The 23447-nt window shown below is 38.1% G+C and overlaps 2 protein-coding genes across 3 annotated transcripts; both read left to right on the forward strand.

Moving 5' to 3' along the window:
- The first annotated feature begins 2114 nt into the window (after nucleotides 1-2114).
- Nucleotides 2115-13703, forward strand: ZBTB26 (zinc finger and BTB domain containing 26). 2 transcript variants are annotated; one of them, XM_012664402.1, is made up of 2 exons: nucleotides 2115-2223; nucleotides 11792-13703. In XM_012664402.1, the coding sequence occupies exon 2, from the start codon at nucleotides 11802-11804 to the stop codon at nucleotides 13125-13127; it is 1326 nt and encodes a 441-aa protein (XP_012519856.1). In that variant the 5' UTR covers nucleotides 2115-2223; nucleotides 11792-11801; the 3' UTR covers nucleotides 13128-13703. The 2 variants fall into 2 exon arrangements, with proteins under 2 accessions (XP_012519856.1, XP_012519857.1); XM_012664403.1 differs by having other exon boundaries at nucleotides 2147-2219.
- A 3473-nt stretch (nucleotides 13704-17176) lies between these two features.
- ZBTB6 (zinc finger and BTB domain containing 6) lies at nucleotides 17177-22555 on the forward strand. The gene is made up of 2 exons (XM_012664427.1): nucleotides 17177-17256; nucleotides 18478-22555. The coding sequence occupies exon 2, from the start codon at nucleotides 18487-18489 to the stop codon at nucleotides 19759-19761; it is 1275 nt and encodes a 424-aa protein (XP_012519881.1). The 5' UTR covers nucleotides 17177-17256; nucleotides 18478-18486; the 3' UTR covers nucleotides 19762-22555.
- Nucleotides 22556-23447: the final 892 nt, after the last annotated feature.

Genomic DNA, 23447 nt, shown 5'->3' on the forward strand with positions numbered 1-23447 from the left:
AGACCAATATCGATTATCATTGACGAAACATAAACAAATTGAATCCAACAACATATTAAAAAGTTATTCACCAACAAGTGGGATTCATCCCAAGAACCCAAGTGTGGTTCAACATAAAATCAATCAATATAATACATCATGTCAATAGAACAAAGGAGGGGGGACACATGATCATCTCGATTGATGCAGAAAATGTATTTGACAAAATCTAATGACCTTTCATGATAAAATCTCTCAGAAAACAAGGAAAAGAAAGAAAATTCCTCAAAATAATAAAGGTATTTATGACAAACCCACAGCTAACATTATACTCAATAGTTTAACATTAAAAGCTTTCCCAACATCAGGACTAAGACAAGAATGCCCACTTTCACTGCTGCTGTTCAACATTGTATTGGAAGTTTTAGTCAGAGCTAGTATACAAAAACAAAGCAAAAAGCATTCAGTTTGGAAAGGAAGAGGTAAAACATGCTCTATTCACAGACAATACCATCTCATATATAGAAAATCCCAAAGAATCCATCAGAGAGCTATTTGAGCCAATAAACAAATTCACTAAAGTTGCAGGGTACAAGATCAACATACAAAAATCAGTTATTTCTATACACCAGCAATGAACAATATGAAAAGGTAATTAAGGAAGCAATTCCATTTAAAATAACATCTAAATGAATTAAATATGCTGAAAGTTACAAAAACACATTGCTTTCAGCAATTATGAAGAAATTAATGAAGACCTAAATAAATGGGAATACATTCTATGTTCACAGGCAGGAAGACTTAAAATTGTCAAGATGTCAATATTACTCAAAGTGACCTACAGATTCAACACAATCCCTACTCGAAAATCCTGTTTCAAAGAATTGTAAAAGCCAATCCTCAAATTCACATGCAATTGCAAAAGGCCCCGAATAGCCCAATCATGAAAAAGAAGAATACAGTTGGAGAACTCAAACTTTAAGACTTCAAAACTTATTACAAAGCTACAGTAATTCAAACAGTATGGTATTAACATAAGGGTACACATACGTACTAGAATAGAGAACCCTGAAATAAACCTTCATATATACAGTCAATAGATTTTCAACAAGGGTGCTGAGACCATTCAATGGGGAAAGGATGGCCTTTTTAACACATGGTGCTGAGAAAACGGGACACCCGCATGCAAAAGAATGAAGTTGGGGATAGTTAGTGGTGATGGAAACACAACATCGTTATGTTGTGTACACAATGTTTTCAATTTTAAAGCCATTGGACTTTACACCTACAAATGATTAAAATGAAATGTTATGCATATTTACCATAATAAACACTCTTACCCCGAAAAGAAATGGGGAGGACTCAGTAAACGACTGGATTGGCAAGGAAAAGGGCTCTAAAATGATACTCAAGTTTTTTAGTTGAGAGGAATGCATGGATGATACCGTTCACCAACACAGGACTACAGGAGATAAGCAGAGCGGGTCTACAGATGAACTTAAGATAATTAAAAGGTATATTAACATTAAGACAACCAAATGGAGATGTCTTCTGCGCAGCTGCCTCTGGAGCTCAGGAGAGTTGTCTGGGCTGGCGAGAGAAATTTGTGAACGGTCGGTCAGCACAGTTGTAAGTAACGGGAGCCATGGGAAGGCAAGAGATTGCCTAGTTAATGAGTATGAAGGAAGAAGAGCCCCAAGGCAAGATCCCTGAGAAAAACAACCCAAAGCAGGAAATAAATTGCTTTCTGCTTTCCGGACTCTAGCGCGGCGAGTCCACATTCTTAGGCTGGATGGACTTACCAAGGCTGAAGCGCAGAGGCGCCCTTAAGGCCCACACAGGCAGCTGACCGTCGAGGCCCAGCTCGAAACCAGGCGGTCAGGAGGGGGCCTGGGGCAGCTGGTCCTTGCGAAGGGCACAGGCCCTGAGAACCTCCGACCCTAAAGGGCCATAGCACCTCGGGATAGCAGGCAGAGACGGTAGCGCCAAGAGTCCTGGGCATTCCGTTCGTGCCCCGCCTACAATACGGAAAGTCCCTCGCGGGGCCCCGTTATCCTCCGAGCCTTCCGATTGGCGGAGAGGACCATGGGACCTGGAAGTTGTCTTTGTCCGGCCAGGGCTGCCCTTCCGGTTCCGTTGGGTCCCCCTTTGGCTCGGGTTCCCTGCCCCTCCCCCTTCCCGGAGCCCCGAGGGGCCGGAGCTCCTGGCGGTGCGGGATCCTGACGGCGGCCTTCCCCTGGGTCTGTAAGTGCAGAGGCGGCCGAAGCGCCGGGCTGGGGTGTGGGGTCTCTCAAAATGGAGCCCCCTTGGGGCCCTGGATTGGCTGGACCTGCACTGGGATGGGGGCGGAGGGGCTGGCCTAGGCCCCGGGGGACTTGAGGAACCCCTGGCCTGGCCCACGCTGCGCCCTGCCCCTTTCCCTTCCCTGCAACTCAAGTGGGGAGCCTGAGGATACCCCAGGGACCGCTTCCTGGGATCCCAGTCGCGGGCCCAGCAGTTGGCTTGAAAGCCGGACTCTAGCAACTTGTAGGAAGTGCCAGAGCTGAGGCCCCTAAGAAAATGAGCCTCGAGAGCCAGCCCAAGGCAAGGCCTTCGGTGCCAGATCCGCGAGAGTCACTATGAATGCTAGGTTACCCTTTTGCTAGGGTTTCCCCCGCTTCAGCCACTGGCCACAGCACCTTTTATAGTTACTGGCGCTAGGCCAGGCACTGGGGATTCGTAAGATATCGTTACAATTTTCAGGGTCAAGGTTGGGAGTCAGATGTAAATAAATAAGTGCTCCTGCAATGTATACAGTCAATCATATGTGTATGAACTGCTCAAGGGGCAGATGCTGGGAAAACTTTAGAAAGAAAGTGACGTCTGAATTATACTTCTTGGCGAGGATAAGGTGTTGAAGAGCTTTTCAGGAGAAGGAACAGTTGCAATGAAGAAATGACTGAACATACTTGTGTGGGAAGAAGAGGAAACGGCGGGGGGAGGCCTCCTGTGCACAGGATGGGATATGAGGCTGAGAAAATAGACTGAGGTCCAAATAGTGAAGGATTTAATCCTAAAGGACATGGATAGTTTTTTGAAGAATTTTAAATAGGAGACTGATATGGTCAGATTTGCACTGCAGAAAGTCATTTTGCTCTCTAGAAAGCCTTTAGAAAAGTAATTTCTATTAACTGAATCCAGACTCTTTAGCTAAAGGCTAGGAACTCTTACTGGAGATTCTTTTGAAGGGGTAATGGAACCAGCTTGGTGAGAGGCAATGAAGTGTTGAAATACAGTTACGACAGTGTTATTGGAAAGAAGGCAAATATGCTGAAGATAATTGTGTCAAGGCTCCATAATTAATTATAAGTTGAAAGAATAAGAGGTACCAAATCTAGTTCTTAGGTTTTAGGCATTTGGCATTTGAAAAATGGTGATGCCATTATCAGAAATAAAATCATAAGCTTAGTGTAGATTACAAATTCATTTTTTGGACATGTTGAATTAATGGTCTAATGGGATAGCTACATAGATCTGTCCAGCATAGATTTGAAAATGCAAATGTGTAGCTGAGCCTAAACCTTATGGCTAGAGGTAAAGGTTAAGCCATGGGAATAGCTGGCATCAGGAAGGAAGTACTGAGAAAGATGAAAGTCTGGATGGTAATGGTTGCATTTACGAAGCAGAAAGAGGAATTGGAGCTAGTTGTAGTCAGTAGAGTAGCAGAGACAGAGGTAGGAGATCAAGTGTAAGAGTGCAGGGTTCCAGCTACCAGAAGACCCAGAAATCAAAGAGAATTTTGAGCAGCTGGATCAATTCATGCAGAGCTTATGGGGAATGAGGGAAAAAAAAGATTGCATTCCTTTACGAAGAGGTCATTGGTGATGCTTTAAAAAGAAATTTTACTAGACTAATGAGGTGATGATGTATGAAATATTAGACACCTCAGCTGGTTTGGTGTTAAATTGGAATGAGAAAATGACACATATGAAGGAGTTCACAATGAAAATTGACAGTCTTCATTTTTTTATCTACCTAACACATGTGTATAGAACACAGTAACCAGACACTGTTCTAAACTCTTTAAAAAATTAACTCATTTAATTTTCTGTAACAACTCTGTAACATAATTTCCTTTTTTTTTTTTTTTTTGAGACAGAGTTTCACTCTGTTGCCTGGGCTAGAGTGCCGTGGTGTCAGCCTAGCTCACAGCAACCTCAAATTCCTGGGCTCAAGCGATCCTCCTGCCTCAGCCTCCCGAGTAGCTGGGACTACAGACACGCGCCACCATGCCTGGCTAATTTTTTCTGTATATATTTTTAGTTGTCCAGATAATTTCTTTCTATTTTTAGTAGAGACAGGGTCTCGCTCTTTTTCAGGCTGGTTTTGAACTCCTGACCTTGAGCGATCCACCCGCCTCGGCCTCCCAGAGTGCTAGGATTACAGGCGTGAGCCACTGCGCTTGGCCAGTAATCTACTATTGATGGGAAAACTGAAGCACTGTGGTTCAAGGTCACACAACTAGTAAGTGGTAGAGCAGAGTTTTGATCTTAGGAAATATAGCTCCAGATTCCATGGTTTTACCCATTTGCAGTATGCAGTGACTGAATATAGGAGTCAAAGGAGTGGGAAAAATTTAAGCAAAGATAAGCTCATTGTTAAAAATGGAGAGGCTTGGAAGGAGACCCAGGTGGAGAAGAAGGTAGGTAATGGATTTATGCTTGTGTTATACATTTGATTTATATTTATTTCTTCCTATCTTAAGTCCTTTTCCACTCTTTGTCAATTTAGGTAAATTTCTTCCACTCTTGTGCTTTCATTTATCACTTACCATTTATAATCAGGTCACCTCTTCAGCTTCAGACCCATATCTACCCAGCTAATGGATCTTCACCTTGATGTCATTCAGGCTTCTCTGGCTCAACATTTTTAAGACCAGACTCATGATCATCCCTTCCAATATTGCATAGCTTATTGAATGATACTCAGTCAAAGATAACCAGTTCCTCAAACCAAGTATCTTGGAGTCATCTTGACCCTTCCTCTCATGTTCCCCACCTTGGTCACCAAGTCTATCAGTTCTTTGTTTGAAATGTCTCTCGAATCTGTTTGCTTTTCTTCATCCATATTATCATTGTCTCTATTTAGGCCCACAGCATTTCTGTCTTGATCTGTTAGAGTAGTAGCATACTAAAAGGTTTTCCTGCCTCCATGTTCACTATTCTCCAAGCCATTCTCCATAGTTTTGTTTTTTTTTTTTTTTTTTTTAATAGTGAATTTGAGACAGTGCAAGAGGTTAGGCATCATGCATTTCAAGGGGACTGGGATTTAGTAATTCTTAACATAGGTAATAAAACATTGAGAGGCCAGACAGGCTTTCTGAGGAAGTAAGCCTTTGGAAAAAAATAGCAAAAAGTCAATGACCGAGCTTTTAAAGATATACTTACCCTTGTACAATTTAATGTAGTCTTGAGGAACAAGCCAACAAAATAGTGAGATCATAGTTAATAACTTGCCTACTTCTGTACAACAGTTTAAAAACAATAAACTAGATCTATACTTGTAAACATAAATAGCTCTCAAAAATGATAAGTGGGAAAAAAAATAAGTTGCAAAAAAATATGTATAGTTTATATATAAGAAACTTAAGTTTATATTTTCTGTAGCTAGGCATGTAGAAGTATTATTTTTAAAATGGGGAGAGGGAGAGTTAGGAAGGATCAACTTAAACTGAAGACTGAGTGGTAGACAGTTGGGAAAGGGAATTTTAGGTAAAATGCTTAAAAATGTTCCAAGAATTATATATTTCTGTGTATATTACTTAAAATTAAAAATCAAAACAAAAGAGTAAGAACTTTCAGAATGTAGCTCATGAAAGCTAACTGAGAGAAGAAAAAGATTGAGGTTTATACAGAGAAAGGCACTGGTATAATAAAACCTCTTTGAAAAAAGGGCACATGATGTTTATGAGGGGCAGAGTTTTCCAAATAATTGTGAGTGCTAAGTTGAAAGAAGGGCACTTTTATGAGATAGATGAGGAAGCAGACTGATAGATAGCTTAAGAGTTTATTATACAGGTAGAAAAGTTTTTCTTATCATTAGGTATTAGAGACATTTGAGATAAGAAACTGTTTTCTCAGACCTGACACAGTGGCTCACACCTGCAGTCCCAGCACTCTGGAAAGCCAAGGCAGGAAGATTGCTTGAGGCCAGGAGTTTGAGAACAGCCTGGGCGATGTAGCAAGACCCCATCTTCAAAAAAAATTTTAAAATAGCTGGGCATGGTGGCATGCATCTGTAGTCCTAGCTACTCACGAGGCTGAGGCAGGAGGATTGCTTGAGCCCAGGAATTCAAAGCTGCATTGAACTATGATTGTGCCACTGCACTCCAACCTAGGTGACAGAACAAGACCTTGCTTTTAAAAAATAAAATATTTTCTCACTGCCCATAGCATTGCAATAAATGTTGTCCACACTAGTATATTCACTAGTCATTCCTTTTCGATTACTCTTGTGTCAACAAAGGGAAAATTTCAAATCAGTTATAATTATGGACAAATTATAGAAATACAAATGAGAAAGTTATCTTAAGTGACAATATTCTCATTGCATTGATGTTTGAGAAATGGTCATTCAAAACTTGCTAATAGAAACTCAGTAGTATTCAGATTTAATCTCAATAACTCAGGTAATAAATACATGATAATGACCTGAGTCACGGCAATGACAGTAAGAATGGAGAGGGAGAATTTGGGAATCGTTCTGAGGAAAGAATGAACAGAATTATGGCGACCATGTTTCTATTCTACCCAATCAGTTCTTTACTTTCTTATATTATAAGAACCTCTGCTAAAATCTAGAATTATGTGAGTGATTTTTATCAATATTATGAGCAATTACTACCATACTTAGAAGTTACCTATAGTTGGTGGTTCTGCAATAAAATATATTGACGATTTTTATTCTCTGCTTTATTTGCAGATGACATTAAGTTTCAGTCTACAAAGATAAATACATGGAAGATGGAAAATAACAAAGTTAAAACAGATAAGAAAGAAAAATATAATAAGGATAAGGGCATAAAATGCAATCAGGAATATGAGTAATGCATAAATGCTTGCCATTCAAGTCCACTATACTTGATTCAAATTTGGCTTTAAGTTGTACTTTTCGTTTTTAAATATAAACCTTTAATTGAAGCATAACTAAAATATACCAAAATATATATGATTTTCTTGACCTGTGTTTGTGATACCCAATGTGAGGAGGGAAATCTGAACTGTTAAACAATTAATATAATATTATCCTTAAGATAAAATTTACCTAGCCTAGTTGTTTCATACATGGATTTTGGCATTATGCAGCTTGGGCACAAGTTCCAGCTCTAACACTTAATACTTTCCACCTCTATCAGGTTCAGGAAGTTTGAGTTTCCTCATGTGTAAAATGGGAGAAAATGATAGTACATATAATACCTATAGAGATTTTTCAGGATTAAATTGGGTCAATTTAGGTAAAGCATTTAGCACTACACCTGAAATATAACAAGGACTCATTAAAGAATATGTATCATTTCTCTCTCTCTCCCCTGCCTCTTTTTTTGAGATGTAGGTCTCACTATGTTGCCCAGGCTAGAGTGCAGTGGCATCATCGTAGCTCACTACAACCTGAAACGCCTAGGCTCAAGCAATCCTTCTGTCTCAGCCTCCCTAGTAGCTAGGACTACCTCACTACAATCTCAAACTCCTAGGCTCAAGCAATCTTCCTGTCTCAGCCTCCCTAGTAGCTAGGACTACAGGCATGTGCCACCATGCCCGGTTAATTTTTCTATTTTTTGTAGAGATAGAGTCTTGGTATATTGCTCAGGCTGGTCTTGAACTTCTGGCCTCTAGCAATCCTCCTGCCTTGGCCTCCCAAAGTGCTGCAATTACAGGTGTAGCCATCATGCCTGGCCTCATTTCTCTTACTTTTAAATAAACTTAAGCCAGTTCATAAGAAAAACAGTTACTCCTTTTTTTTTTTTTTTTGGAAATGGAGTCTTGCTATGGTGCCCCCAGGCTCAAGCAATCTCAAACTCCTGGGCTCAAGCAATCCTCTTGCCTTAGCCTGCCTAGTAGCTGGGATTACAGGCAGAGGGCACTGTGCCCATCTTTCCTTTTTATTTTAACTATTTTTTAAAAAGTAAAAGAACAAAAGTGTTTGTTTAAAATTTGGTTTCATATTGTCAAAACTATTTTGGAAACAAACCCTAGAAAGAGATTTTCCTACAGGTACTTAAAAGAGGGTATCATGATAATGAAGAGCATCTCTACCATATCCTAATAATAATTTCATGGAGAAAATTAAGAATTCATTATTCTTCTGGTTTTTGTTGAATGAGCTATGTAAAGTGTAACAAATAGTTGGTCCTTGCCCTCAAATAATGTCTCACTTTATTGGAAAGGAAAACCAGTGGCAGGAAACAATTAATGGACAAATTGTGTGGCCTGGAAATAAGAGTTTATCAAAGGAAGACAAGAGAGTGGACTGACACATACTAAGGAAAACTTCCTAAAAAAAACAGAATACATTTTTCTAACATGCTTAGACTACAGCAGACAGATCAAAGCAAACACTTTACTGGGATATCTGTTTGGCTACTCCTGTTAAGTTTCTTGAGAACTGATGGATAAGGTAGTACAGTCATGCGTTGCTTAATGACAGGAATGCATCCTAAGAAATGTGTTGTTTGGTGATTTGGTCATTGTGTGAAAGTTACAGGGTGTACTTACACAAACCTATGTGCTATAGCTTACTACACACATAAGCTATATGGTATAGCCAATTGCTCTTAGGCTATAAACGTGTACAGCATGTTAGTGTCCTGAATACTGTAAGCAATTATATTACAATGTTAAGTATTTGTGTATCTAAACAGATGTAAATACAGAAAAGGTACAGTAAAAATCCAGTATTATAATCTTATGGTACCACAGTCTTATATTCGGTTTGTTGTTGACCACAACATTGTTATGCAGCACATGACTGTAAGTGAAACTATACTCCAGCTCCTCATCTTTAGGGCATCAAAGAACAATTATCTCTGAGGATAGTTGTCTAAAGCATTGTGAGTACTCTCATAATATAGGTAGCAGCAATTAATGCTCATTTTTGGGTGTGAGTAGGAAAATACTGACCTGAGGGTATCATGATTAGTTTTAATGCGTTCAAGACCAGCTAAACTCTATAACACCACTTTTCTTTGGCCAGTCAAAGCAAGTCATTTTTATAACTTGTTATAAATTGCAACATTCACTGCTCCAATTCCAGAATGAATATTTTAAGCTACTGCAATTGCTAAAACTGATGAATGATAATTTTACTGCTTTAAATTACTGATATATTCCCTGTATCTTCTAGATTTTCCTTTATATTTGATACTCACTATCTTTTCTCTGATGTTACATTTGCTTCTCTACGTAGATCCCTCCTCTCTCAATATAGTTTTTATATTTTTTGTGATTATTTATTATATGTACATTCAGAATGTCATACAAGGGAAAAGCTTATATTTCATATATATTTTCGTTAATATACCTGTGCCATATCAGTTCCTGCTAAATTTCACCTTTCAATGACATTCTCATTCAGTTGAACTCCTAAGTTTAGAATCTTTACAAATTTATTTTATTCATTCTCTATGTCCAGTTGGTTACCAAGTTCTTTAAAATATCTTTTGTTATTTTTCCTTGCTGCTTTCCCCATTTTTATTCCTTTCTAGGCCCTCATGGTTTCAGACCTATAATGCTTCTGCAACACTAAGCTAGTCTTCCTAACAGCAATTCTTCCTTCTTGCCACTATCAAACTAATCCTATAGATTCACCTAATGCAAACTGAGCACCTGCTGTGTGTTTAGTGCAATATTGGATGATGAGAATACATACCAGTTTGAACAGAAGAGTGTTTGGCCAGTAATGGGACAAGCAGTGTGGCTGCAATAAGAAGAATTCAAAGCTAAAGGGAAGAATGTTTTTGCCTTAGAAGATGCAAGTTCTCAGCATTAGCCCTATTGAATAGGGCTCTTAATACCTCTAATACTGTGAAACTTTCACTTTGGAGGGGAAGAAATAAGTGTTTAATAAAGTGTCTTGAGTGTTATAATAAAAATACTATACCGTGAGCCCAGTAGTGACAACTCTTTTACTTTAAGTGATCAGGGAAGGGCCTCTCAGAGGAAATAAAGGAGTCAGAATTGGCTAGAATGTAGTGTTCTAGACTGAGGAAACAAGCATGATAAGGTCTGGAGTCAGTACAGTGCTGTTATGTACCAGGTACTGAAGAATAAAATCTGGACTCTGCCGTCAGGAGACGATATTCTGCGATCCTTTGTAAGTCAGTGTTACAGAAGTTAAGATTATAAAGATTGGGCTTCAAGGTCCAGATGTGGCTAGAAGCAGCTGGTTGTCTCATCTTTCTCTGAACTAAGGGGTTGATGAATGCACACAATTCAAGGTGAATTTCTTGAGGCACTGAGATTGTAGAACTCTGTCTCAAAGATAGACCTCATATACCTACTGATCTCATAGAAGACTGGTATATAAACAGAGAATGCCGATTTATTATTTTTTAAATGACTAGCTGACTGGAATTATGTTAGCATGGCTAATTCATCCCTCTCCTTTAGAGAGATACATGGGAAGCCAAGTTATGAGAAAAATCATTTGGAGAGTGTGGAATCAGAACATGGAGACTTTCTACAAAGGAATTGCTATATAAAGGAATCAATATGCAGAGAGTTTTGGGAATGACACCTTCTCCATTGTTGAATGAGTTTTGCCAGTGTTTGCCTTAATTATTGTTATGTTTGGTTGATTAGTTTATACTAAGGAGGTGAGTCTTCACCCAGGAGACAATGGGGAGTCACTGAAGGATTTTAGGCAGGGGTGGGTTATAATCAGATCTGTGTTTTTGAAAGATGATGTGGTCGTATACAAGTTGTATTAGAGGGAATAGAAGCTGAAAGCCAAGGAAACATTTATGAATCAGTTCTAGTAGTCCACATGATGAATAATGATGGATAAGTAGGGATAAATAGGAAAGAACAGAATCTAGTAGGGATTGATTAGATCAACATTCAGATTCCCAAGTAGCTCATTTGGTTTTCCTATATGAAGTGTTTTTTAAACTTTCTATGTCAAGAAATGTTCCTTAAAAGAGAGTTTAGATTTGTCTAGAATGGACAGGGTAAAGAACTATGCCTCTGACATGGTCCAAGCATTGTCCTTTTTGGTCTGTGACTTTCACTTTATCACAAAAATATTTATATGAGTAAATTCATATCAGTTTAAACAGATAATGGTTTGGCCAGGTATTGGGCAAGCATTGTCACTGTAGTTGCTTAAAATACAAAGCAAAGGAAAAGAGTGTTTTGTCTTAGGAGAATCAGGTTTACACTTTCACACAAAAGAATATAATTACTTCATCTTTACTTGTGTTGGAATATTTTAGTTTTTGAAACCTGATAGAATTCTAATTTGAGAAGTGAAAAAATACTCTTGGACTAACTCAAGCACTGTTCTTGTATTAAATATGTTAAAAAAGTTGAATGAATGCCAGGCTATTTACACTTATGCAAGTCCACTCTTTAAGTGCAATTAATACCTGATGTCTGTACGGAGTAATTTTTAACGACCTTTGAAAGCTGTTATAGTAGCTTCCTCTTTCAAGGAAAATTTCCATTCAGACACATACAAAACAGATATGACAACACAAATTTGTTTTGGAAGGTAAATCCAGCTTTCTTATTTGTTTAAATTTCCTTAAATTCAACCTTTTTACATTTCTGTTCTTTAGGTCTGCCAAAATGTCTGAAAGATCAGATCTCCTTCACTTCAAGTTTGAAAATTATGGAGATTCAATGTTACAAAAAATGAACAAATTAAGAGAAGAGAATAAATTTTGTGATGTTACAGTTCTCATAGATGATATTGAGGTACAGGGGCATAAAATTGTGTTTGCTGCAGGTTCCCCCTTCTTAAGAGACCAGTTTTTACTGAATGATTCCAGAGAGGTGAAAATCTCCATATTACAGAGTTCCGAAGTGGGGAGACAATTGCTCTTATCCTGTTATAGTGGTGTGCTGGAATTCCCTGAGATGGAACTGGTAAATTACTTGACTGCTGCAAGTTTTCTTCAGATGAGCCACATTGTAGAACGGTGCACGCAGGCCCTGTGGAAGTTTATAAAGCCAAAACAACCAATGGATAGTAAAGAGGGATGTGAACCACAGAGTGCTTCTCCCCAGTCAAAAGAACAGCAGGGAGATGCCAGAGGCTCCCCAAAGCAGGACTCACCTTGTATTCATCCATCTGAAGACAGTATGGATATGGAGGACAGTGATATTCAGATTGTTAAGGTAGAATCTATTGGGGATGTATCAGAGGTTAGAAGTAAAAAAGATCAGAACCAGTTTATTTCTTCTGAACCCACTGCTTTACATTCATCAGAGCCCCAGCACTCCCTGATAAATTCAACTGTGGAAAACAGAGTAAGTGAAATAGAACAAAACCATCTCCACAATTATGCCCTCTCTTATACAGGCAGTGATAACATCATCATGGCCTCAAAAGATGTCTTTGGGCCTAATATTCGAGGTGTAGACAAAGGTCTACAGTGGCATCACCAATGCCCAAAGTGTACCAGGGTGTTTCGTCACCTGGAGAACTACGCCAACCATTTAAAAATGCACAAACTCTTTATGTGTCTACTCTGCGGCAAGACTTTTACTCAGAAAGGCAACCTTCATCGACACATGCGTGTGCATGCCGGAATTAAACCCTTCCAGTGTAAAATCTGTGGGAAAACCTTTTCTCAGAAGTGTTCCTTACAGGATCATCTTAACCTTCACAGTGGAGATAAGCCCCATAAATGTAACTATTGTGATATGGTTTTTGCACATAAACCAGTTTTGAGGAAACACCTTAAACAGCTGCATGGCAAAAACAGCTTTGATAATGCCAATGAGAGAAATGTACAAGACCTCACAGTGGATTTTGATTCTTTTGCATGTACAACAGTCACAGACTCTAAAGGGTGTCAGCCACAACCTGATGCAACACAGGTCCTGGATGCAGGTAAACTGGCCCAAGCTGTCCTGAACTTAAGGAGTGATAGTACTTGTGTGAATTGAGTAGGGGCTTCATGCTCACAACTCGAATGGACTGAGAAAGTGGCAATAGTCTCAGTCTTTATAGGAGTGATTTTGATAGTTTGACTTCTCCAAAGCCTCTGTGTGGATGGTAGGGGTGAGTCAAAGCACTAGTAGACCGGGCAACTTACCACTTGGAGTGGTTTTGCCTTCGGTTTGCCCTATCCCACTTTCTGTTTTGAATTATTTATCCTGTGATGTCTGTTTTCCTTTCCCAAGGAATAATTCCATTTGTCTACCTAACGTTGACTTATATCTTAGACTGACACTATTTAGGCTTTTCACTAGGCACATTCTGAAGGTACCAATAAGTTGATAACATCACCTACTCGCCAGTTATAGATGCTAAGAGAAGTAATAATATTTTTCTTTGGTAGAAAATAGACTGAGATATAAGGTGATACTGCTTTTGACCTAAAAATGTGATAGAACTTCTAGTTGCCTATTGATAATTCCTCCATGTCTGATAAATGAATGAATCTGCTTCTTACCATTTGTACTTGTCTTGGAGCTGGCTATAAAGAAGTATGTTGGTTTGTTCTGTACTCTTCAACAGTATCATAGCCCAACTTCATTTCACTGAATTTTTCACATAGACCAGATTACAGTCTTTTCAGCAAAACCTACAGGCAAACAGTGAGGGATCATCATAAGGAGCATAATCAGCAAAGGATAGAAGTACGATTGTACTATAGCACTTAATTGGGAAAGTTCCCTGGTAACACCTCCCGCCAAGAGGCCAGATGCTTTTAATTAATGTGCAACTTGTTGAATCTTTTGAAATCAGGATTGCTCCAGGCACATTTAAGATATGCTAAAGTGTAGGGTCTCTCTAAAAAGAGACTATTTGGGAGTCTCTGAATTTTGTTTCAGAGTTTAGCTATCAGAAAGGTGAGTTTGTCCATCAGAATTTTGTCCAGTACACTGTAAGAGTCTCTGGATTTTCATTTCCTGGTGTACTTTAATTTCTAAAATGGATGATAAAAGTTAAGTGGGACATAGAAGGCAATCAAAATTTTGCAATTAGACATTCTTAAATGTACACTGTCCCACCTTGCTATCTTTGATAGATTGCTAATACAAAGTTAATCTTTAAATATGGGAAAACAAAACAACTATTTTTCCTCAAGCACATGTTGTACTTTAGACATAAAATTTTGAGTCATATTTGTTTCTGACCCATAAGTTAGAGTTAGATAATAGTATTAGAGTCCCTAAAGAATCTTAAGAGACCATTCATTCCACCTGTTTCACTTTAAGTTGAGGTATCCAAAGCCCAAAGAGGTGGCCTGGCCAAGACTGGCCAAGGATAAATAGTGACTGTGAGCTAATGTCTTCTTACTTCTTCTCCCTATTCCTTTGCTTAAAAAGATTTAGCACATGATTAAGAATAACACATTAGCAAAAAGTTTCCAGTTTGTGTTTTGCCTTTATGTTTCCCTGTTGGCTTTCTGAGACAGCCTGGCTTTTGTCAACAAAATATTACAGAGGAATTTACGTTAGTAATTAATTTTTAGTTAGATGAGTATTATATTATTCCCAAGCAAGTAACTGATTTGCTAGGTGTTGGTTAGGGAGGGAAAGGACAAGTAAGAATAATGTGGGAAGGATCCAACTGTGAAATTGATTTTGTATGGAAAACAGTGTTTATTAGGTACCATCAGGATTTTCTGTTTTTATTTTTGAGCTATGAGTGCTTGTACAGATAATCCAAAAATTAGGCTTAATTTGTATAGTCAGGGAATTCTTAAATTGTTATAATTTGATACATTTACATGTATCATTGTCATCCCATGCAAATTATTATGTGAGTCAGATTTGAGGTATAATTTGTCTTTTGTTCAAATATTTAAAATGACAATATAGTTGAGTGGTAAGACCAGTAGATATCTCATGCCTAATTACACTCATTATATTGTTTAATGATGCTTCCTAGCATTGTAATTTTTATATGATCCAGCCAAAGAGTACCAATTCTATGCAACAGTGAAACTCTACCTTGTCAACCAACCAACGTTTTTGGTATTTTCTCTGAACATCATTTCTTCATGGGGAAATTTTAAGGTGGAGTGCTTCCTTTGCTCATATGCATGTCCTGTTTTTTATTATTGTTTTGAAGACTAAAAGGCATGGGTTCAAGTAAGATTGGTCTCTTTGGTTGGAGACTATTTCTGGGTTCATTCAGTTATTCAAGAAACATTATTATAAGGACCTACTGTTGCCAGACACTATACTAGATACTAGGATATAAAGGTAAGATTGATACAGTCCGTGCCCTCATGAAGCTTATAGTCTCATGTGGTTTTAGTGAAACAAGGTCTCAATTTGTTTTTATACTAGGAATAATAAAGAAAACTGCCTTGCTTTCTTTGATCACTTAAAATTAGCATCTTAATGGTTTTGTATCAGTAAAACTTAGTTCTCACCTTTTGCAAACGCAAACCACTGAAGTGATTTACAGTCTCCATTTCTTGGCTGGAGAAGTGTTCTGTTTCTGTGAGACATTTTCTACTTTTGGTGAAACTTGACTTTTCTCCTTTGCTTATACGTATTTGTTAAGATTATATGGCAAAGAGGTCAAGTTACTAATATCAAGTACATTTTATAGAATAAGATGGCTTTCAAAACTAGTCATATTCCTGTTTAGGAAGAAGATTCTTAAAACCTTACTCATTCAGCATTTGTATTTTATGGATCCCCAGGATAACTAAAAAGGAGAGAGGACTCTCTTTACCATAGTTTGATTTTTGAAAAAATTACTGTGTCACAGTTATTTATTTATTATTTAATTTTAAAGACAAACTCTAAACTGAAGTGGCTCTGAAGGTAAATCAGATGTGATTTTAATTTGTTTTAGTTTATTAGAAGATCTATAAATGGAAGGTGACCAGTGTCACTGCTTCTAACATATTGTCCTAAACAAGCCAGAACATTTTATTTCAGCTCATGAATAGCTGTGCTAAATCTGTTGTATGTTAGACATACTACGAACTACCTCTTCACTTATTATGGGGAAGTTTCCTTAATAAAAGTATGACAAATAAAGCTCTGCAGTCAGTGGTTTATTTTCTCGCTCTCTCCCCTCCTGCTTTCCTTTTTCAATGGCTTGAATATGAATCCAGGAATGCCTTCTTCGTTTCTATTCTTTATAATACGTATTAATCAGCTTGCCTTCAGAAGCAAATATGGATTAACCAGAAATTAGTTGGCTTTAGAGTCAGTTACTTCCAGGAGAACCTGTTGACTGAGGGAGTAGAGCAACTGCTTTTAAGAATTGGTTCAGACATCCCTCCATTCTGCAAATACTTGATGTCTACTAAGTGCTAGACTTCAGGAATGCAAAGATTAGTAAGCTGCTGTCCCAAATACTTATGCCTAGATGGGACACAAATAATTTTAATACAGTTATAATAAATGTGATAATGAAGGCAGGCGCAAACAGATTATAGGTTTCCAAGTGGGAGCCAGCTAATTTAAGGGCCAGTTCAGGATGGCTTCAGGAATGATGTGATCTATAAACGGGTTTTTATAAAAGATAAGTGGGAAGGAGGTTAGGACATGTTAGAGGATACAGCTGGGCCAATGTTTTGAGGAGGGTGGAGTGGATTGAGTGCAGCTAGACGCAGAGGTTGGGGCCAGATCTTGATGGGGCACTAGCTAGGTAATCCCGAATACAGACCGCTATGGTAGTCTCTCCTTTGTCACTTTTCAAAGTTGTGGGTGGTGCCAATAAAGAGAGGACCGCCCCGTAATAATCCCTAAGGTTTTACAACGGTCCCAGCGGAGGGTATTCTGACAGACGTGCCGTAACCTAACTTCACGCCACGTCTCCAATTCGGATGTTCAGGACGGCTCACGAAGGGGAAATTGCTAGTGCTGAAACTGGGACAAGAGAGACTGGGGTTGCCAGTGTTCCGGCGCCTTTCTGTCATTCCAGGTGCGGGGAAAATAAGGAAGGGAGACCGTCTCAAAATGTCCTTCCGGGGCGCCCAGTTGGCCCCAGTTAAGAATAAAGCTGGTTGACACCGGATGTGTTTCCTCCCAGGCTAAGTCCATCTTCCGGCCTGGGCCGCCGCTGCCGCGGAAGCCTTCACTCTAGTTTTCTGAGTCGGTAAGTGAAAGCGAAGGTGATTTGGCAGGTGGGGAGGCCTGAGGAAGACAAGGAGGGCTGCTGGGTGCGGACCCGGAGTGGGTAATGTCGTGCTGCAACCATTTGGCCGACGGAGCCTTGTCCCTTGGCTGGCTTGGCTCGGGAAAACCTGTGTGCCGAGCTGGAGGGATATTCCAGCCACCTGGGGTCCGCTTTCAGTTCAACAGATGTTCCCTAAGTTCCTTCGGCTGGTGTGGGCCCCTGTGCTCGGTGTGGGAACACAGATGAGTCAGGCCCCATCTCGCGGTGCTCAAGGAGCAACGGACACTCCGGGAGACGGGAGGAGGAGTCATGTATTAGTCTTATTTGATTTGGGCTTAAAGGAGCCAAATCTCTAAAGGAATTTTCACTAAAGGAAAAAGGAACTGGAAGCGCGAGTGTAAGAGATGTGCAAAGGTGTGTGTTCGTGTCTTTTCGTCTAGGCAATGATGAAATTTTTAATATTGAGGAAGCTTCGTGTATAAAAAAGAGACCAGAAGGAGATAAAGCTATAAAGTTAGGTTAGGTCTAAATCGTGATGGATCTCGTGTTATTTACTGAGAACATTAGGCTGTCCTGGAAGTAGAGGAGAGCAATGGAGGATTTAAAACAGAAGAGAGGGGATTTTTGTTTTGTTTTTTAAGTAACTTTTAAAGGATATTCATTCTGGTGGCACTCAGGAGGGTAGTTGGAATATAGGAAAGTGTGGTATCAAGGGGACCTGTTGGAAGACATTGCAGTGGTCCAGGTGAACAGGAATGAGGACCTGTTGTAGTGGTAGGAGTAGGAAGTTTGGAGATTACATAAAGGTTTCTAACTGGGGATATTTTGTTAAATCTTTGTGGTGATCACTGTGCTTGTTACTGGATATTCAAAATTCATGGAGTGTTCTTGACCACAAGCCACACAAATTTAGCCAAAGAGACAAGCATAGAAACTGTTCACTACAATTCAACGTAACATGTGCTGTAACAAAAATGAAAAATGTGCTGTGGGATCATAGAGAAAGAAATGCGTTATAATTTTCTGGATCTTGAGATGGTGGCATAGGGGTACTCTTAGAACCCAGATTAGAATTGGGGTCGTCTTTTTCCCAATTCAGGTTTGGGGTTTTTTGGTTCCTTAATTCGTTTTCAGTATTATGACATGAGAAAGCATTCCCATGTAATCCTTACATTAATGTTTGTATTTTATTTTGCTTAGATTGTGACCATGGCTGCTGAATCTGATGTTCTGCACTTCCAATTTGAACAGCAAGGAGATGTGGTCTTGCAGAAAATGAATCTCTTGAGGCAGCAGAATTTATTTTGTGATGTATCAATTTATATTAATGACACTGAGTTCCAGGGGCACAAGGTGATTTTGGCTGCTTGCTCCACTTTTATGAGAGATCAATTTTTACTTACACAGTCAAAACATGTCAGAATCACCATTTTGCAGAGTGCAGAAGTTGGCAGGAAATTATTACTCTCTTGCTATACTGGAGCACTTGAAGTTAAAAGGAAAGAGCTTTTGAAATATTTGACTGCTGCCAGTTATCTTCAGATGGTTCACATTGTGGAAAAGTGTACAGAAGCTTTGTCAAAGTATCTGGAAATAGATCTTTCTATGAAAAACAATAACCAACACACTGACCTGTGTCAATCTTCTGATCCAGATGTTAAGAATGAAGAAGAAAATTCTGATAAAGACTGTGAGATAATTGAAATTTTGGAAGATAGTCCTGTAAACATAGATTTCCATGTTAAAGAAGAGGAAAGCAATGCTTTACAGTCTACTGTAGAGAGCTTGACATCAGAGAGAAAGGAAACGAAGTCACCAGAGCTGTCTACAGTAGATATAGGTTTTAAAGACAATGAAATTTGTATCCTCCATGTAGAATCTATCACTACAGCTGGTGTAGAAAATGGGCAGTTTTCACAGCCTTGTACCTCTTCAAAAGCCAGCATGTATTTCTCTGAAACACAGCATTCATTGATCAATTCTACAGTTGAGAGCAGAGTGACAGAAGTTCCTGGGAATCAAGGTCAGGGCATATTTTGTGAGAATACTGAAGGAAGTTACAGTACAGTGAATGAAATTCAGAATCTGGAGGAAAGTTATTCACTGAGGCACCAGTGCCCCAGGTGTCCTCGAGGTTTTCTTCATGTTGAAAACTATCTGCGCCACCTTAAGATGCATAAACTGTTCTTGTGCTTACAGTGCGGGAAAACATTCACACAGAAGAAAAATCTCAACCGGCACATTCGAGGACACATGGGCATACGGCCCTTTCAGTGTACTGTGTGCTTGAAGACATTTACTGCTAAAAGCACTCTTCAGGACCACTTGAACATACACAGTGGGGATCGGCCATACAAATGCCATTGTTGTGATATGGATTTCAAGCACAAGTCTGCTCTCAAAAAGCACTTAACTTCTGTCCATGGCAGAAGCAGTGGTGAAAAACTATCTAGGCCTGATCTCAAAAGGCAAAATCTACTATAATTAGAATCACAGACTTGCTATACAAACCTTATATCATTCTATTAGGCAAGTCTTTTATAGAAATCAACATTTGTAATATTGCATTCCCTTCCATCTTTATTTTTGTTCTTGCCTACACATATTCTTTCTGAGCTTCTAACAGTTCCAAAGTTGTGAGAGGCGTGATAAAAAGCCGATGGGATTCTGTCTCATCTCATAGGTTATATGTAAGTCCCAGTGGTATAGCTAGAGAAATAGTGTTCCTCTCTTATACATTCTAGATTCTAGTGATTGAGTATCCAGCAGTATTTGCAGATTTTTATTTGGAATCTCTAGGTAATTGATTTAAGTGTAAAATCCAACCATATAACAACTTCAGTGAATTTAGATAATAGGAAGAAAAAGTAAATGTGAAAACATTATTACCTGTTACTAGTCACTAGAACAGATGGAACTAACTGTTTTTTTTTTAACTTTTAACCAACTGCTCTTAGATTCTAAAACTAAACACCAAGGTACCTTTTGTTTTAAACTGTAAAACATCAATTCAGTTTCACTTGAAGGTAGCAGAATGTCTTTATATTCAGTTAGTATTCCTTAAAGTATTTTATTTCCAGGTGTTATTAATAGATATATTTTAGAAATGATTAATTGGGCCCAAGTGTCTTGATTTTATTTAATATAGTTGCATTTAATAATGTGGCCAGTAAAATTATACCATTGGCATGAAGCTGTGAAAAAATTAGTTTTCTTAGAAATTCTAACGTTACCAAAGATATTTGTTCTACTATTTCCTTTTAAAAGTTTCTCTTTATTTTATTTTTTAGGCGTAACGTTGAAATTTCTTTTTGGTGTATAGTTCTATGAGTTTTAGCACATGTATAGATTTGTGTACCACCACTGCAATCAGGATACAGAACAGTTCCATTACCCTCAATGACTCTTTCAGGCTGCCTCTTTGTAGTCAGCCCATCCTGGCTCTAAACTCTGACAACAGTTCTCCACCCCTATAATTTTGTCTTTTCTGGAGTGTCATATAAATAGAATCTTATAGTATATTTCCTTTTGAGATGCTTTTTTCACCCAGCATGAAAGCCTTTGAGGTTCATCCATATATTATGTATCAATAGTTCATTCCCTTTTTAATTTTAAATTGACAGTATATATTAGTTATAGTGATCATTGGATGGATAATTTCAATATAGGTAGCTCTTAATGTAATCAGTTAAATTTTTCCATTTTCATTAATGCAATTTTCATTCACTTTGTGTTGACAAAAATCTTAACCATCCCTAGAGTTTTGTTCTGTATTTCCAGAAAAGTGCCAAAAGCAAAACCATACTTGTATGATTATTTTAGTGAGAATAATATTACTATTTCAGATTGTGTTCTGAGCCATAGCTCTCTAGTATCCCTGTCTACACATAATACAAAGCTTTTGTGTTTTACTGTCATAACAAAGATTAAAATATATTGCAGGGCAAATCATATTCTCTAAAACACAGGAACTGCTTTTAGTAAAGAAGCCTAACTGGATGCATCTTACTTTCAAGCTGTTCTATTACTCCTGTGCTTACCTTAGCTTTATGTAGAATTTCTACTGTACTTAATTTCTATTGAAGCCCTTCCATATTTTAAAATGTAATATACTTTGTACCATTTATAAGAATTTTGTGAAGAATCACATGCTCATTATTATAAATGTTAAATATCCTTTTTGTGATACTTTTGTGTGAAAGATATTCTCCATAGAATTTTAACTCTGATGGAGACTTTGAAGAATATCCAGATAATCATATTTAATGAGAAAACCAACTTTATAACCCAGGTTACTAGTTAGTGACATTGGGCAAGTCTCCTCTCCTTGAACTTTTTAAAAAATTTATATGTAAAATAACTTTGATCTTGATCATTTGTAAGATCATTTCCAGGTCTAAAATTCTAATTTTATATTTAATTCTTCCTGAGAACAGAGAAGAGGGGAAAGCAAAAGAAGAGAGTTTTGTGTCTTCATGAACTTTGTTATTTGAGTACTCGATTGGAGACAGAATTTTTCTAAAGTATTAATAAATAGTGGGTTTGTACCCACTGGAAAATATAGCTCAGTGCTTAATTTTCTTTCCCACTTGACATAAGATTGGCCATTTGTAGGTGAGAAAATATTTTCTTTTCAGAAATAGTTTACTTGTGATTGAAGTACTTTTCTTATTTTTGCTTCCTAGGATGAAACAGGGGGTGGGGGGAATGTGCATAGAAGGAGAGGGTAAAAAAATGGTAATAAACTGATTTTTTAGGAATTGGTATCTACTATCTTGGATGTTTGAAAATCAGTTTGGTTGAAACCATGTTTAAGTTTTATGTGTGCCTTGTAAGATTGTTGTAAAAATTTTTTGTGAGCACTTTGAGATTTTTGCTGGGGGTAGGGGTGTTTTGTGTGAAAGTGATGGTTATAATTTATTTTATTTATTCCTGTTCAGTAGCACAGAGTGATCTCAAAACATTCCTAGGAGAGTATCTGTTTGCATGATGTGTCAGTAAAACTTCATGAAAATGGAATCTTTTTAAAAGTGCAGGTATGACAAAGTAAAGTGTAGAATTTATTCATTTAAAATATTCACTTTTAGTTGTTTGTGTTTCTGATAGGACACAAAAATGCAGTGGTTGAATTCAGCCTCTTAATTTACTGCATTTATGTATAAAAGACCTTGAAAAGGTAGTTGTTGGTTTGTTGTAAGAGAAAATCCTTACCCTTTTTGTGGGATGTAACTATCTTACATGTTTACATAAGAAATAATAAACTGGAGGTGGGAATGGAGAGCTTTGTGTTTTGCCTACATCTGTGAATTTTAAAGGATACAGTTTCTCCTGGCTATTCATTTAACCATTCATCCAGAAAATGTTTTCTGAGTCCTTTCAGTACATACCTGTACTAGAATTTAGGTATATAGACAAAAATCCCTGCTCTCTTGAACTTATATTCTAGTGAAGGGAGAGAAACAGTAAACAAGTAAGTAAAAATCAATGTATGTCAGATTTTAAGATGGGTTGGAGAAAAATAAAGCAGGGATAAGGATTGGCAGGGAAAGGGATGGGATTATAATTTTAAAAATGGTGATCAGGCCACCTTTGAAAAATGTTATTATCATATATATGTGTGTGTATAAAATGTTGGGAACATTTTTCTTGGATTGGCATATATTTCGTAGAGGGAAAAGAATGAAAGGAATAATACTGCATGTAAGAAAAGTATTTGGCTGGGTGTGGTGGCTCATGCCTGTAATCCCAGCACTTTGGGAAGTTGAGGTGAGAAGATTGCTTGAGCCCAGGAGTTCAGTGCTGCAGTGAGTTATGATGGTGCCACTGCACTACAATCTGGGCGACAGTGAGACCCTGACTCAAAAAAAAAAAAAAAAAAAGCTTTATGGGGCTAATAAGCCTTTTCCCCAAACCACTGGTCATTTCCTGTCATCCAGGCGGTAATAAGCATATTTTCTAAAGCTCATTATAGTTTATAAGCAATGTTTCCATATTTTTTCTAATTCATGGTGGGTTTACTACCATAGATCTTTTTGTTGGGTATCTGATTTCACATTGGAAAGTGCCAGGAGTTTAATTACAAGTCATGGTCATCTTCTTACCTGTGTTCTTCAGTTTCTCATCATAACAAAGACTACATAGTCTCTGCCTTTTAGGGTTACTTTGATAAG

Source organism: Propithecus coquereli, unplaced genomic scaffold (genome assembly GCF_000956105.1).
Source record: "Propithecus coquereli isolate 6110/MARCELLA unplaced genomic scaffold, Pcoq_1.0 Scaffold89, whole genome shotgun sequence".
Classification (NCBI taxonomy): domain Eukaryota; kingdom Metazoa; phylum Chordata; class Mammalia; order Primates; family Indriidae; genus Propithecus; species Propithecus coquereli.

Bases quoted from the DNA above. Each gene is read 5' to 3' on its own strand.
- ZBTB26 (XM_012664402.1), top strand. From the start codon at position 11,802: ATGTCTGAAAGATCAGATCTCCTTCACTTCAAGTTTGAAAATTATGGA.
- ZBTB6 (XM_012664427.1), top strand. From the start codon at position 18,487: ATGGCTGCTGAATCTGATGTTCTGCACTTCCAATTTGAACAGCAAGGA.